The sequence below is a fragment of the Manacus candei genome, unplaced genomic scaffold, assembly GCF_025592945.1.
Source record: "Manacus candei isolate 608988 ecotype Guabito, Panama unplaced genomic scaffold, ASM2559294v1 h1tg000050l, whole genome shotgun sequence".
Classification (NCBI taxonomy): domain Eukaryota; kingdom Metazoa; phylum Chordata; class Aves; order Passeriformes; family Pipridae; genus Manacus; species Manacus candei.
In genome coordinates this window covers 14608357-14624108 of record NW_026138098.1, presented here as the reverse complement: position 1 = coordinate 14624108, position 15752 = coordinate 14608357, and the positions used below count along the sequence as shown (strand labels likewise).

General features: G+C 62.9%; 1 protein-coding gene across 3 annotated transcripts in view; it reads left to right on the top strand.

Moving 5' to 3' along the window:
* The first annotated feature begins 510 nt into the window (after positions 1-510).
* LDB1 (LIM domain binding 1) overlaps positions 511-15752 on the top strand; it is a 28860-nt gene continuing 13618 nt past the window's right edge. The window contains exon 1 of one of the 3 annotated variants that reach the window (XM_051800001.1): positions 511-645. Coding sequence is in view for 2 of the 3 variants with exons in the window: in XM_051799998.1 (XP_051655958.1) it covers positions 3551-3575 (25 nt within the window). In the remaining variant the exon portion in view is untranslated. Of the gene's footprint in view, positions 646-3346; positions 3576-15752 lie in introns of those variants that run through there. The other 2 variants (XM_051799998.1, XM_051799999.1) reach the window with 2 other exon arrangements.

The window sequence follows — 15752 nt, the reverse complement described above, 5'->3', positions numbered from 1 at the left end:
CCCGCCCCGCGCGCGGCACGCCGGGAGCGCACCCCTTCGCCGCCGGCCGCGCGCTTAGCGGCGGACGCGGGCCTGAGGGGGCGCCGGACCGCGGTGGGGCGGGCGGCCATCTTGAGCGCGGGCAGGGCCTCGGGCTTCACCGCCATCTCTGTGGCGGGCGGGGGAGAGGAGGGTTGGCCCCGCCACGCGGCGCGCGGTGGGCGGGGCGGCCGTCACTGGCGGGAGGCGCCCCCTGGGGGCGGGGCGGGCGCGCGTTTTCCCGCGGCGCCGCGGCACACGTGGGCACGGCCGGCGCGCAGGTCCCCGCTAATCCCGGGGGGCTGCCGGGAACCAGCGACAGCGCTGTTCCCGTCCGCCGCTCGTCCCGCGGCTGTGAGCCTGCCCCTTGCCAGAGGTGCCTGTGTAGCAGCACCAATGGTGCTCCGCTGAGCCCAGCCTTGCGCGGGACTGCTGGGGGTGACACGCACGCGTGGCGGGCACGGGGGAATGAAAAAGAACTGTCGGGAGTGAAAGGCGGGATGGGCACCGTGAGCTGACCTGCAGCCTCCTGGCACGGCTGTGGAGCAGGACCGGATACTAAGTCACTGCCTGGGCTTGTGCTGCCTTGCAGAGGTGGCACAGAGAAAATCGCCTGGAGGACGTGAGGTATGGGAGTGAATCAAACTCGGCACACTGGACATAGCTGCGGTCCAGCCCGGCTCCCCGGGAGGGGCAGGGGAGGACAGTGTGCACAGCGCTTGGCCTGCTTCTGTTCGGTACCCTCTGTTCAGTAAGCCCAGAGTCCCTTTGGGAATGTCACCTCCTGTGGCTTTTTTTCTGGCTCCCAGACGGCAGGATCATCTCGCAGAGCTGAGGGATGTGCTTACAGTAGCACAGGTGCAGCACGGACATGTGGCAGGAGCTCTGCGGTGCAGGGTTTGCCTGGCAGGAGCTAATTGTCTTGGCCTCTGGGGCACAGACCTGCCCAGGCCAGATTCCCTTGGGGATCCACAGGATAGAGCTCCTTTGTTCAGCCTTGTGTGCCTGGTCATTAAGCTGGCCTATGTCTGACACACAGAGCCTCATCCTGCTGCTCTACTTCCTTCCACCTGTGCCACAAGGGACTTTCACCTTGTCCCACCTCAACTCTTGCCTGGCAGAGGCTGCTCCTCCCTGCTTTCATCCAGGAGAGCTGCCCACCTCCTCCTCCAGCAAGCCCATAGCAACTTCAAGCCTCTCACTGGCACTCTTCTCTGGCCAAAATGCAGCAGCCAGGCAGCCGTGTCCTCCTCCAGGGCTGGGGTCCATGTGTGAGCTCTGGAGAACACAGGGCACAGGGGGACATGTGTGCACCCCTGGAGCACAGGGGACTGAGATAGTTATAACAGGCTCCTCAGGCCAGCACTTGCCCCTGGCACTGTGGAGGAATCAGGGGAGCCTGGACAAGCGCTCTAGGCTTACTGTGGCCCAGGAGGGGCTGCCCCTCTGGAAGACACTGCTGCTCCCTGAGCACAACACATCTAAAGCAAGGAACAAGTCACTTTGGAAATGCCTATGTCTGTCTCCACTGGCCTGAGGAGAGGCCATCCATGACCAAGCACCCAGGGACCTGCCAACAGGGATGTGGAACAACGTTCCCCTTCGGAGCCCCACAGCTTTCCTCCTCCTGCTCTGCACCTCCTCTCCCTCCCTGTCTGATCCCTGGGGCACATCCAGGGCATGCAGTGACCTGCCTAATCCCTCTGTCCCTGTGTGTGGCAGGACTCTGTGGCACAACAAGGCCAATTTCTCACAGAGCAAGCCTAGCCTAGCCTAGCCTGCCCATATTCCCTACACATGGGGTCCCTGGGGTGTGATCAGAGGGAGTCCCATGTGCAGGTACCTCCCTTACCTGGCACAACCCCCAGCCCAGATGCTTTCCCAGCACAGGCCAACACCAGGCATTCCTACTGGTTTATAAGGGAAAACAAACAACAGGCAGAAAGGAAAATGCGCATACTACATCCCTGGCTCCCCTCCCTCCCCTCCCTGTGTTGTCACCCCTCCCTGGCCAGGCACAGCTTGATGCTGCCTGGGGCCACCCAGGCTCAGCCTGTGCAGCACCCAGGGTGGGCAGCTTGCTTGGGGCTAATGGGCACAGCTTGCAAAAGAGAGCTCAAACCCTTGTGATGCTTGAAGGACACTCAGCAAACAGAAATGTGAGTCGCACCCAGGCAAGAGCAGATGGGCTGGTATTGGCTCTTCAGGGAGGAGGAGAGAGGGCTCAGGCTCCACCGGGCAGTTTGGTCAGCCAGGGCTGCTGCTCCCACCATGGGGCTGGGGCTGCATCTTTGCAGGCAGCAGAGGCACAGCACCTGCCCTCACTGGGGCCATGCCAGGCTCTGTCCCCACAGGCGTTGTGCAGGGTCCTGCAAGAACCACGTGGGGCTGCGGCAGGATCCCTGGTGGGATCCTCTTGGGGTGGCTGCACCCAGGGAGACCCTGTCCGGATGGCACTCTGCTCCTTCTGCCCTGGCATCTCTCCAGCCCCAGGCCTCTCTAGGGATGCCATCATGTCCCTGCCCGGCACAGAGAGCAGCACAGACCCGAGCAGCTCCAGGCCTCCTGCCTGGCAGCTCCTGCCACCCCTGCACAAGGTGCAGAAAATGCCAGCCACCATGTCCTGCACGTGCCAAGCACTGCTACGAACCCTCTTCCTTCCTGCCCCCTGGCCCTGCCTGGCCCCTTCCCTCCCACCCACAGCTGCCTCGGGGCTGTCTCCTCCCGGTGCCCCGGCCTGGGAGACTCACGAGGTACCAAAAAGCACCGTCCCCATGCAGGCTGTTCTATGCAGAACACCCGTGGTGTCCTCTGGTCCCCCGGCTGGAAATCCCCCTGAGCACCCCCTCTGCGCTCACCCAAGGGCGAGGGGGGCAGAACGGCCGCCTCAGCTCCGCGCCGCTCCCCCCAGCCTTGAGGACCCTCACCCACCCATGGGGGTGTGGGGGCAGCGCTCCCCGCTCCGAAGCTGCAAACCCCATGGGCAGCGCCCTCAGAGCTGAGAGGGGGCCCCTTACCCCTTTGCCCCTTCCTTCTCTCCCCCACCAGTGACCCCCTCGCACACCGGTCCACCCCCCCCCCCCCCCGGCCCCTCACGGTGGCTGAGGGGGGGGCGCACGCGCGCGGGCAGCGGCGGCGAGCCCGCGGGGGGGGGCGCGCACGCACGCAGCACGCACGCGCTTGCGGGGGGTGGGGGGAAGCGGGGGGGGGGAGAACGGGACGCCCCGCGCACGCGCAGAGGCGCCCCCGCCCGCCCGCCCGCCCGCCGCCGGCGCAGCCGCCCCCGCCGCCGCCCCCGCCATCGCTCCCGCTCCGCCGCCGCGGCCCCCGCCCCGAGCGCCCCGGCCGCCCCCGCCGCTCCTGACGCCGCCGCCGCTGCTGCTCCGCCGGTTCGCGGCGCACCCGCCCGCCCGCCGCTGGCCGCGGCGCTGCCCGCCGCCCGCCGCGCCGGAGCCCGCGGCGCGCCGCCCATGCGAGACCCCCGCGGCCCGGGCAGCGCGCAGCGACCCCCGGTCGGGCCAGGCATGTGAAGATGTCAGTGGGCTGTGCATGCCCTGGTGAGTGGCGCGGCGCGGGGGCTGTCCCTGGGGCTGGAGTCCCTGCGGCACTGGGGCTGGATGGGGGTCTGGGGCCACTTGTGGGGCGGGGGCCGCTATGGTGTCGGTGTTGGGGTCTGGCTCCACAAAGAATAGGGGCTGCGGTCCGGTTATGGGGCTGCGGTCCTCACTGCATTGATGCTGGTGTCCTGCTATGGAACTGGGGTCTCCATGGCATTGGTGCTGGGATCTGGCTGTGGGGCTGCGGTCCCCGTGGCATTGGTGCTGGGGTTCCCATGGTATTGCAGCTGGAATCTCGCTGTGGGGCTGAGTTCTCCATGGCATTGGTGCTGGGATCTGGCTGTGGGGCTGCGGTCCCCGTGGCATTGGTGCTGGGGTTCCCATGGTATTGCAGCTGGAATCTCGCTGTGGGGCTGAGTTCTCCATGGCATTGGTGCTGGGATCTGGCTGTGGGGCTGGAGTTTGCATGGCACTGATTCTGGGACCTGGCAGTGGGGCTGGGGTCTCTGGGGCATGGCTGCTGGGAGATGACTGTGAGTCAGGGAACACTTCCATGTGGGTGCTGAGCTTTGGCCATGGGGCTGGGGTCTCCACAGCACTGGTAGTGGGGACCAGCTACGGGAGTCAACAAAGTGTGGGTACTGGAGTCCCAGCACTATGTTGTGGCCATTGGGTCCGGCCATGGGAATGGATTCCCCATCGTATGGGCTGTTACAGTCTAGCTGTAGGCTGGAGTCCCTAGGGCATGGACACTGGGGTCTAGTTGTGAGGCTGGGACCCCATGGCATGAGTGCTGTGTGTGGATGCTGAGGTCTGTTGGACCAAGAGGTCTGGGACCCAAGAGCACATGGGTGCTGGTACCAGCCCTGGGGCTGGGACCCTACAGGCAGGGTACTGCAGCGGTGTTGGGTAGGCATGCAGATGGCACTGTGAGGGGTGACCTCGAAGCAGCCCCCTGTGGCTGGAGCTCTGTGGGGTGCCCCAGCTCCCCATGTGCACAGTATCCTTGGAGGAGCTTGGCCATGCTGCTGGTGGAAAGGGTGCTTCATGCCCTGCCACCATGGCCATTGTGGGGTGCCTGCTGAGGGGCTTTTTCCCGATCCTGGCCCCTGTGGGCTGGTGAGGCTGCTGGAGTACATGGGAGGTGCGATGAGTTGGTGAGGTCTCAGCACCCAGCAGGGTGCTCCCACAGGGATGCTCATCTGGACGCCTGGGCTCGGGAGCAGGTTTGGGGCAGCTGGCCCAGCTGCATCGCCTGCTGCTGCATGCAGGATGTCATTGTGCCAGGAACAAGGCAGGGCAGGGGTCCCAAGGGGGTGCCGGAGCCTTCTCCCGCACCAGGTCCCCTTGGCGCTGGGCGGTGGACAGGGGGAGCCAAGTCCGGGGGGCCCTGGGAAAGGGGCTCTGCCATTTCCCTAGGCATCTGGCACTTGGGGTCCCTGCGGGGGGACAGTGCGGATGCTCCTCAGCCCAGCTTCTGTGACAGCATCCCTGTGGTCCCGAGAGAGCCTCCTGCCAGGTCAGGACCCCCGTGCTGGGGGGCTGCTGTGGGCAGTGGGATGCTGTGACAGCACACGGTCCCCATGCATCCCCTGGGGCCACCTCTGCTGAGGGGTTTGTGGCTGGATCCCCGGGGTGGGGAAGGGGGTGCCCCTGCGTGGCAGCCCCCCGCCCCTGCGCTGCCTGCGCCTTGCCGCCGTGTTTCCATGAAGGCAGGCGGCCCCTTCCCCCATCCTCCTCCTCCTCCATCTCCCACTGGAAGCTGCCAGAGCGCTGCTTCCTCAAGCAGAAAGTCACGTGAACCTCCCTGCGAGCCAGGCCGAGCAGCCACAGCACCCGCCTTGCAAGCACCCCGCACCGGGGGCACGACACCCCTCTTGACACCCCCAGCCTTGGCAGGGGTCCTGCCTCAGCGGGGTGAAGGCCAAGCCACAGCTGACGGTGGGGCCCTGTCACGTCCCCCGGGATCTGGCCCCGTGCCACTGGGAATGTCATCGCCATGTTGGTGGGCGCAAAGAGGGGGGGTCTTCCCTCAGTGCGGTGATGGGGGGCCATGGGGTCACCCCGCACCTGGCAGCATCACTGTGGACGGCTTCCTGTGCTGTGTCCCCCCCACGCTGCTGCTGCTGCTGCCCACTCCCCCGCAGTGGGGAGGACACGCGGGTGCGTGCAACGTACGTGTGCCCCCCGCCTTTCCCCCGCTCCCCCGCCGGGGCTGGGTGGCACATCCAGAGCCTGCGCCCCCTCCCCCTTCCCCTCCCCGGACTGTTTATCGGAATATAGAAAAAACAAGCTCTGCCGCTGGCCTCCCGCCAGCCAGAAACATTTAATGAGCCGCTCTGCCCAGGCTGCTCTTCAGGGCTGCATTAACTTGGAGGAGTTTCCTGCTTGGGAACTGCTGCTGCGGGGGGGTTGGCTACCCCCCTTCGAAGTTGTGCCTTCTCAGGGGGGCTGCGTATTCCTTGCCATCCCTGGGGGTGCATCCTGCCCCAGTGTACCTCCACTTGCACTCCTCTGGGGATGCTTCCCTTCTCCTTTCCTCCCTCTCCAAGAGCTTTGGGGCTGGGAGGCTGTGCAGCTGGAAACCTGACGCAGTCCTTGTGCCTGAGAATGGTGGGGAGCTGCTGGGGCCAGTGTAGGGCTTGGGGCGTTTGGCCCCCACCCCAGATGTGGAGAGGTGAACAGGGAGAGTGTGGCAGGCTCAAAGAGGAGGTGGCGGAGGCCGGGGCAGCAGCTGCTGGGTGCTGGTGCCGGTGGTGCTGTGCCCTGGGCTGCTCGGAGCAGGGCCATCAGCCTGACCGCTCTGCTCAGCCCTTCTCACAGGGGAGGGCTTGGCATCCAGACCTCAGCAGGGCCCTGACCCCTGGGGGCACCGCTCGCTCTCCCAGCATGCTCTGCACTTTCTTTCTTAATTATTTTTATTATTATCATTATTTTTCCCCCTGTAGTGATGGTGTCAGTGCAGAGAGGGAGGAGGGGAGCAGAGCGAAGCGGAGCTGTTCTCTCTCCCTGCAGGGCTGGCTCCAGCTTCATGGCAGGGAAGCAACTTTCCCAAGGTCAGCACCTTCCCTGGGATACCTTGCAAGGAGCCAGCCTGTGCACCCCTCGTCAGGAGGGAGAGCTTCCCAGCCCACATGCTTCGGGTCCCAGCATGGACATGCCTGGCCGGGGCACGGCCCATTGCCGTATCCCTCCCTTCTGCCAAGCTGGCGCCGTGCGTCCCCCACCGTCACGAGGCCGAGCTGTGCCACATGCCTCCTGCGACAGATGCGCTGGGAGAGGGACAGCGGCGAGCGGGCTGAGTGCCGTGGCGGGGGGGTCAGGCAGCCCTGACCTGTGTTGGCTCTACCTCCCCAACACCCCTGGGACTACCTAGCACCTTGGGGTGCACCTGGGCCTGCTGGGGGCAGGAGCAGTGGGCGTTCCAAGGCTTCACTGTACACGTTTATGTGCTCTTGTCCAGGCTCTCTTCATGTTACCAGCGATGTTTGGATGGAACACGTCGTTAGCCCTGTCCCCCTCTGCAGCAAAGTGCCCACATGGTAGTGCTGTCTGTGCCATGTTGCCTTCCCGTGCCTGGCACACTCCAGCAAAGTCAGGATGGAGTTGTGGCTATCTGGTGCTCAGCAAAGTGATTCCTCAGGGGTCTGGTTGCTGATGTGAGGTTGTGCCATCACGGCTTTCCGTGGTGCAAGCTCACCCAAGATTTGCCTGGACAAATGGGATGGGTTAGCTCTGTACCGGTGGTCTCAGCACTATGTGTCTGGGTAGGGCCCCGAGTTTATTCCAGAAATGTTATCTGCTCAGCCCAGACTGCTGTAAAAGCTATTCCCTGGGGAGTGAGTGCCCCAGCAGGGGATGGGACCCCCAGGGCAGGGAGGACTTGTGGCCAGGAGTGCACTGGCCAGGTGACTGCGTGCCCCCAGGCAGGACAGGAGCCACAGCACAGTGTCCCCTGTCCTTCTCTTGCCTATCAGCTCAGTCGATTTGATGCCAGCCTCTCCTCCCCCACTCAGCTATAGGGTTGCCCAGCCACATGCATGTTGATTGTACACACGAGGCAAGGGTCTGCATGGCGTGCCAGTAGCATGCTGGGAGCGCTCTGGAGCGCGCGTACTCCTGCACAACAACCATCGGTGCGTCCTGGGGCGCGCGCTGCGCCTCCGGCACAGCCTGCGAGAGCCCCTGGCTCCATGTGGGGTGACACTGGACCTGTGGGACCGCCGTTGTGCATGGTGTGGGTGCACCCCTGGGTGTGGGGGCAGCTCCCCGGGCGGTGGGTGCAGACAGGATGGGGCTGGGTGACCGTTATCAGCCTGCCCGCAGGCTGCAGCTGTGGTTTCCTGCCGGTGCCTGGGGGAGGGTGCTGGGGAGCAGGCAGGGCTGCCAGCCCCACCTGGAGAGGGGGTGGTGGCCACTGTCTGCCCCTCTCCTGGGGTCTCTGCTGGGCAGGGTTGAGGTAACTGCAGCAGGGGTGATGCTGGCAGATTTTGGGACGATTCACTGCAGCGTGCTCATAGGGGTGTGGGAGAATGGGCTGTGCAGCAGCATGGGGTGTCTCCCTTAAGCAGGGGTACTGGTGAGGGACCAGGACCTCCCAAGAGCTGTCAGACTGTCCCCTTGTTGCAGCTTGCCCCCTTTCCTCCCAGGCAGGTCGCGGATCGGGGTGAACGTTAAACCCAGGGTGTAATCTCCCCTGTGGCAGGCACTGGCCCCTGCCCAGCCCTGCCCCACCCTGCCTCCAGGGTGGCCGATAACGGCCTGCCTGCACCCCTCTTCTGCTGCTTTCCTAGGGGGCCCTGTGGGGTGTAGCTCCTGTCCCCACTTTGCAGGGTCTTGCTCTGCCTCTGGCTTTGTGGAACCCACAATTAGGTCCCAGAGGCTCCCATACACTAAGGTGGCAGTTTCTGTGACCAGGATGGCCCTGCGGTGAGGGGGTGGCAGGCAAGGGGTGGGTGGGGCCCCTGCTTTCTGCGGGAGCAGAAGCCTCGGCCCCCCTACTACACACCAAGGGGCTGGTGTTGCGAACACAGCCAGGTTTCTGCAGTGCAGCCCAGGTGCATATGGGACATAGTGCTTGCAGCCCAAGCCAGGCTGGGACATTGGCAGTGCTTGGATACTGCTTGACGAGCCTAGAGGGACGGCATCTCCCACCACCCTTTTCTGCAGCAGCTGGTTGCTCCAACCTCTGCTCTGCTACTTGCATCCTCCTCCAGCTGGGGTCCTGTGCAGCCTGGGGGGCTCCCCTCGAGGGCAGGGCTTGCCTCTGCCTACTGTGGGCAGCTACAGGGTAGTGGGTGCCAGCTCTTGCCCACCTCAGCTCCTGCCTCCCCGTTGGTGGGAGCCCAAGGCAGCTCATGGCATTGCAGGCACGCAGCTCTGCCGGGCATGGGGCAGGTCCAGGCGCCCCGACCTGCCTGCTCCAACCGGCCCAGGATGAGCCTGGGGCAGCTGTGGGCAGGAGCAGGCAGGAGCATGGCAGCGGGAGCTCTCTCCCCACAGGGGACGGCAGTGCAGAGCTGCTGGAGGAGCCTGGCATGGGGCAACAGTGCATGGAGTCAGGAATGGGTGTGCCATTCGGGCATGGGGAGTGACAGGTTACCAAAAGTCCTTGCAGAGGGGCATTTCCCCACCGAGGCTGAGGAGATGTTGTTGATGCTCCTCCCAACTCAGTGCCCCTGCCAAATCCTCTGGACAGCCACGGCATGCCGAGGCGCCCTGCCTGCTGCCAGCACGTGCACAGCAGGAGGCTTGGACCATGGAAAAGTCTCCCCCTCAAAATCCCAGGCTGCCCCCGAGGTGGAGTGGATGGGGCTGTATGTCAGTCTCGACAGGAATTGGACCTGGAGATGTGGGAGCTGCCATCGCCATCCCATGGTAGCCGTGTCCCTGCTTGGCCTAGCTCGTGGGGAGGAGGCAGCCACTAACAGGAAGGACATGCATGTTAGCAACGAAAACACAGCAGCGAGAGGAAGCAGAAGCGATGCATTATTGATGGAGCTATTTGATGCTGCTATATTCGGAGAGCTGCTCCAGAGCACTCAGCAGCACCATGTTTGGGGTGGCAGGGGGGTGGGCTCTGCTGGTGGAGAGTTACCTGCTTCGAGTCAGCCATGTGCAGCCCTGGCCCCAGGAGATGTCCCCTACCTTCTCCCAGAGGGGCTTCCAACATGGGAGAGCACAGTGACATGTGGGTACCAGGAGTCCCTGGAGTTGCAGTACTAGGTGTTGAGGACTGTGTTGTGATTTCCCTTGGAAGCAGCACTGCCTGCCCCTTGGAGGGGTGATGGTCTTCTTGCAGGACAGAGGGCAGGCACAGGATGCTGGGGCTGTGCAGCCATGCTGTGTGTCACCCCCTCCCCGCTGTGAGATCCCAGGCCAGGAAAGGGGCTGTAAAATGAACCATTCTTGTAACATGAGAGAATCCACCTGGAGCCTCCCGAGGAGCCTTAAAACCCTGTGGCTCTGGCAGGCTGGCCCCAGGCTGCTGCCAGAGGGGCTGGGGCTCACTGCTGCAGGTGGCTGTGCTGGGGCCGAGCTCTTGCAGGACAGTATAGGAACATTGTGGGGCATTTTCTCTGGTGCTGGTGCCATGGGGAAACCTCTTGCTGGAAGGACCTGCCAGAGCTTACTGCACCTTCCCCTTGGAGCCTGTGGCCAGCCCAGTGGTGATGTGGCCAACCTACCACACCAGAACAAGGTGTGATGTGAGGGTGGACATCCCATGTGCTTTGGACTGCATGTGCTTTGGGGTCCTGCACCCTGCTGTAATCTTTCTCTACCTCCTCTTGTTCTGGAGGGGGTGGGCAGTGATGCATGCACTTGGTTGCTACTTGTCCAGGGCTCACATACTCAGGTTATTTTCCCCGTCCCCTGTGGGATGCTCAAGATGTGACCCTGTAACTTCCCACCCTGCCCTGGCAGCCAACTTTCCGCCCAGCCCCTGGGCTTTCCTCCTGCCTCTGGGTGTCTGGAAGTGGTTCTGATTTTGAAGGGTTAATCCCAGGAGTCCCCAGGATCTGCTGCCTGCCCGACATGACTCACTGTGTGGTTTCCAACCTCCCCCAAACCTCCTCTCTGGAGAGATAGAGCTGTGCCTTCTCTAGCCAAAAAAGGGGGGCCCTCCTGCCCCAGAACTCCCCCTCGATCTGGGCATGCATAGCTTTAGGGGGGGGAGAGAAGCCCCTTCTTGAGAAACAGGGAAGCAAAGCGTATTTCTGCTTGAAAGGTGGTAGGATTTGGGGGGGATGGCTGTTGTGTTCCTGAAAGGGGGGGCTCTGGGGTGTGTGCCGTGCTGCACTGCTGCAGGCTGCATCTGCGTGTGTGCGACAGCACCCAGGTCTGGCTGCTATTTGGGCAAGTCCATGAGGTTTGGAAGTGCCAGGCTAGTCCGTCCCCCAGTACAAGCTGTGCTCTTTGCAGAGCTAGCAGATTTTTATTATTATTTTTTATGTAAGCGCGCGTCCGTATCCCTCTTCTACGCCTGCGCCTGCCGGGGCCCCGGCCAGGTGTTGGTGTGAGCATGCCCTGCCTCCTGCCCTGCTTGCCTGGGATCCCTCATGCATGCTCTGCAGGCACACCAAGCTGCAGCCACAGGGATCAGAGAGACCTGGGCATCCTGTGGCTACTGTAGTCCCTGCCAGGCTCTTCCCATCTGCCTGTCTGGGATGTATCCCTGTACTCACTCTTTCTCCTGAGCTGCTGCTGGTTCCCTGCCTGAGACCTGCACCAGGTGTTGGATCAGGGCTGGACTTTGGGGAGACAAGGCAGGCATGGGGCCCTTGCTAAGGGGAGAGGGGAAGCTGGGATCTGGAGGATGCAGTGCCCTGTTGCAAAAACCTGTGTCACCCTCTGCTCCCCCCGCACTGTGGGCGTGAGCACATAGTGAGGAAGGGGCTCCCCACACACAGTCACTGCCACACACGCTTCCCAGCTGCATCCCAGCCCTTCTGCTCTCCATCCAGCATCTATTTAATTATTAACTCGGCTATAACCATAAACAGCTGGGGCTGCTGCAGCCACGTGGACCAGTCCAGCACTGTCGTCAGAGCCGAGCAGGGACACGTGAGCAGTCCCGAAGGGCTGCTGAGCCCCGGGATAAATTGCTCAGGGCATGTTTGCTGTGGATGCAACGGGACGGGCAGTGGGGGCTCTTCTCTGATCCCCCTGGCCATGAAACTGGTGCCAGGAATCTCTAGTACAGGGACAAAATGCCTGTTTTTTCACTGTTTTTCAGTATTTTGCAGTAGTGGTGTTGAGTGCTGGTGGCTGGCTGTGCCTTGTGCATCCTTGAGCCCTGGAGTGGGAACGGGGTGCAGGCAGACTGTATTTACTGGCCCTCTTGACCAGGAGGGATGTGCCATCCTGTACCTGTCGCTGGCATTGCAACCAGAGCAATTTTTTGGCCTAATGATGGCGGGGTCAGCGTGCAGCAGCCCCATCTCACCTGGTGCCACATAGATTTGGGCTGGCAGGGGGCCAGGCAGTGGAGAGGCAGCATGCTGGGGCACTTGCAGCATCCCCATGCCCAGTTCTCAGGGCACCGACAGCATGGGCACCTCCAGCTGCACATACCTTTCACAGAGCAAGGTGTCATAGAGGTTTTTGGGTTTAGGGTGAGCTTTTCTCTCTCTTTATCTGGGGTTTACAATGACTTTTGCTCTATTTAGCCACGTGCCCATGGAAAGTGGTGCTCACTGCAGGGTAGCCTGTGAGGGGAAATCACGATGGTATGATGGGCACCAGCATGGGGATGGATCCTCACTTGGCTGAGGGGGGCGTGGGGGTCAGGAGTTGGGGGATGTTGCCTGTCCATCTTCGGTGCTGGTCCCAGCCAGCAACGTGGTTGTGGGGCAGGGGGCTCCCCCCAGTCCTCAGGTGCAGGGCTCTGGGGGTACACAAGCACAGAGGGGAGGACACCCCCAAAACTTCATGGCTGAGGTTTTGCACCCGCCACGTCTGCTCTGTCAGGGGGGCAAACATGCTTGGCAGGACCCGACCGGTTGTGCCTGCATTACCCCAAGGCTGCTGTTGGGGAGGAGATGAGGTGTGGGCCTGGCCCTGCAAGCAAGGGGGTGTGGGAAGGTGTGCATGCCCCAGGCATGGGTGCACACCTGGCCAGGGCTGTGCCGGGAGGCATTTGGGAAGACGTGCAAGTGCATGCCAGCCCGTTGGGGTGCACACCAGCCCACGTGTGCAGGGCGAGATGCACCGGCATGTGCGTGTGTGTGTGTGCTGAGCCTGCTCTATGGCCCGGAGCTGGGGGCTCTTGGGGCTTTGGGGGACCCAAGCTGGGCTCGAGGGTCCCAGTTCATGTCCCTGCTGCCCATGAGCTTGCCAGCTGGGCTGGCAGCAGAAGTCTGTGGCAGTATGACTTGCCAGGGCAGGAGCTGCGTGGGGCAGATGTGAGGCAGGAAGGAAATGGGAAAAATGGGATTTTTCATAATGGAGATTTTCATTATGAAAATTTTTTACAAAAATGGAAATTTTTGTAAAAATTCCTAATTGGAAGAGCTTGGAGTTTTGCTAAGGAAAGGAGATCCGTGGAGTCTGAAGGCAATTGCAAACCGGCACATTTTATTTTTCATTCCCCCCCCCCCCCCAAATAAACCGGTTGTATTTTTTTTTTTCTCTCCCGAAACTGGGGGAAAGGAGAGCAAGTTTGGGAAAGAAAGAAAATCCCGATAAACTTCAGACACCCCCAAACTAAGCTAGGGAGAAGGTCTGTTTTTTTATTGAAACTTTCGCGGTGGGGAAGGAATCCTTGCCCCGGCTGGTACCGAGCTCCTCAGCGGGACGCGGCTCCCGCATCCCCCCGTTCCGGGGACCGCCAGTCCCGGCGCTGGGCAGGCGGGGGGCAGCTCCCGGGGGACCCCCTTTCGGGCGTCACCCTCGGGCCCCGGGCCGGCGCGGCGCGGGGGGAGCGGGCCCCGCCGCCGCCGCAGCCATTGTGGTCCCGGCCGCGGCGCAGACAAAGGAAGCGCCCCCGCCCCGCCCCGCGCCCCGCCCGCCCCGCCCCGCGGCGGCCCCGCGCCGCCCGCCCGCCGCCGCCGCGCCGCCGCCGGACCCCCGCCCGCCGCCGCGCCGTGAGTCACCCCGCCCCCCCGCGCCCCCCTTCCCCCCCGCGGAAGTTTCCCGGTTCCCCCCCCCGGGTGGCGGCCCCGCTCGGGCGGCGGAGGTGAGGGCCGGGGTCCCGCCCGCGCCGCCCCCGCGCCTGCGAAGTTGTGCGCGGCCGCACCGCGCCGCCGCTCTCCGCCCGGCCCCCGTACGGCCCGGGGTCCCCGCGGCAGCCCCTTGCCCGCCCTCTGCTCCCCCCGCCTGGCTCTCCCTGTCCCCGGTTTCCCTCTCCCTCCCCGGCTCCCCTCTCCATCCTTACCCAGCTCTCCGGTCTCTCACCCCTCCCCAGCTGCTCTGTGCATCTTTGGCCGTCCCCAGCTCGTTCCCTCCCCACCAGCTCCCCTGCCTGTGCCCCCCCTGCCTGCCTGTGCCCTCCCCACCCGGCTCCCCTCTCCATCCACCAGGTCTTGGCTTTCAGAGCAGCACCCCCAGCCCGGTGGGGTGCTGCTGGCAGCCCCCATGCCCCGCCGTGCCCTGCTCCATCCCAGCCTGCAGCTCCCTTTGTTCTTCCCTCGGCTCCTTCCCCTGCCCGAGCCCCTTGACAGCTGCCCCACGTCCTCCCGCATCCCCCTGCGTGGGCTGTCACGGGGGCTGCGGGTACGGTGCCTGGCTCCACAGGCTGCTCACCCGCCGCACCTCGCTGCCTGCTGCAACTTCATCCTTGCTCGCAGCTCAGAGGATCCCGCCAGCCTCCCATGGGTACCTCAAAGGGAATAAAAGGTCCAAGGGGTGCAAATGCCTGCGGGCCACACACCTTCTCACAGGAGCTGCCCTCCCAGGCAGTCCAGACTCAGGGGGCCATGGGCACAGGGGGCTCATCCTCCCTGGCAGACAAAGCATTGGCTCAGCCCCGGGCAGCCAGAGCTGGAGGCCAGGGGCCAGGCTAGGGGTGGGAGCAGCATCTTTGGGAATGGGGAAAACTCAGCAGCTCCAGCTTAGGAATCAGCATGCATGCCAGCGCTGTGGAGGGGTGTCTTCACCAGCAGGGTGTTTCCCTGGAGCCCCCTCGGCAGAGTTGCTGTGGTAGGCTACCCTGATCTCTGGTGGCTGCCTAGGCGCTGACCTCCAGTGGTCCCTGCCAGCCTGCCTGGGATGAGTGATAAGTACCCAGGGGTGGCACTACTGGGGCTCCCTTGGCTCCGGCAGCCCCCGATCACCTCGCTGCAGCCCTGGCTGGCAGAGGCCAGGCACCATGGTAGGAACCTGCCTCTGCCAAAGCCAGTGCTGCAGCAGGAGCCCAAACTGGAGGTGTCAGCTGGTCCTGGGGTGAGGTGTGAGCAAAAAGTTCCAAGGCAGTGGTGTCCCACTGGGAGTCACCTTCTGGGGCATGGAGCATGCTCCCATCCCACGCTGCAAACCTTCAGCTGCTTCCTTCTCACCAGGAGAGTCTGAGCCTGCTTGAGGGTGCCCAGTGGGCCAGGTAGGTGTGGGAGCAAACACCCCTTCCCAGGGTCTTCCCAGTTTTTCTCTGCGTGCTTTCAGTAGCACCTTGTCCAAGCAGTTTTGCAGCGACTCCTCCAGTGCTGGTCAGGTATCGGCTCTTACTGCTTCTGTTTTAAGTATGAGTAAACGTCAGTGTCCTTGTTCCTTCTTTAAAGCCTCAGGTTTTAGAGTGTTTTCGTTGTTGGGGGATTGTAGTTTTCACTGAAGTAGAATAGAATGTGGTCTTTCTGCTCCTGATTTTGTAGAAATCCCAGGTCTGTGATCTGAACAACCCTTAAAGACTGAGAAGCGCTGAGCAGAACAACATGCAGGTTTTGTTACTTCATAGAGAAAAAGTTGTGATCCAAGGGGGACAGGCTGGTGCTGAAAAGTTTGGTGATACAAAGGTTTTGGTATCTTTTGATGGGGACTTTTCCGCTCACCAGCAGCAGGTCACAATCCACGTGAAATAGAAAAAAGACAGTGAAAAGCCCTAGAAGTTCACTTGGAGCAAAGGTGCTCTGGGCTGGGAACCTGGAGCCTCTTTCAGCTTTTTTTCAGAGAGGAGTGATAGCTGGCATCCTCTAGCTTGCCCAGCCCCTTGATATGCAGCAACAGAGGGTGATGTAGACCAGCCCA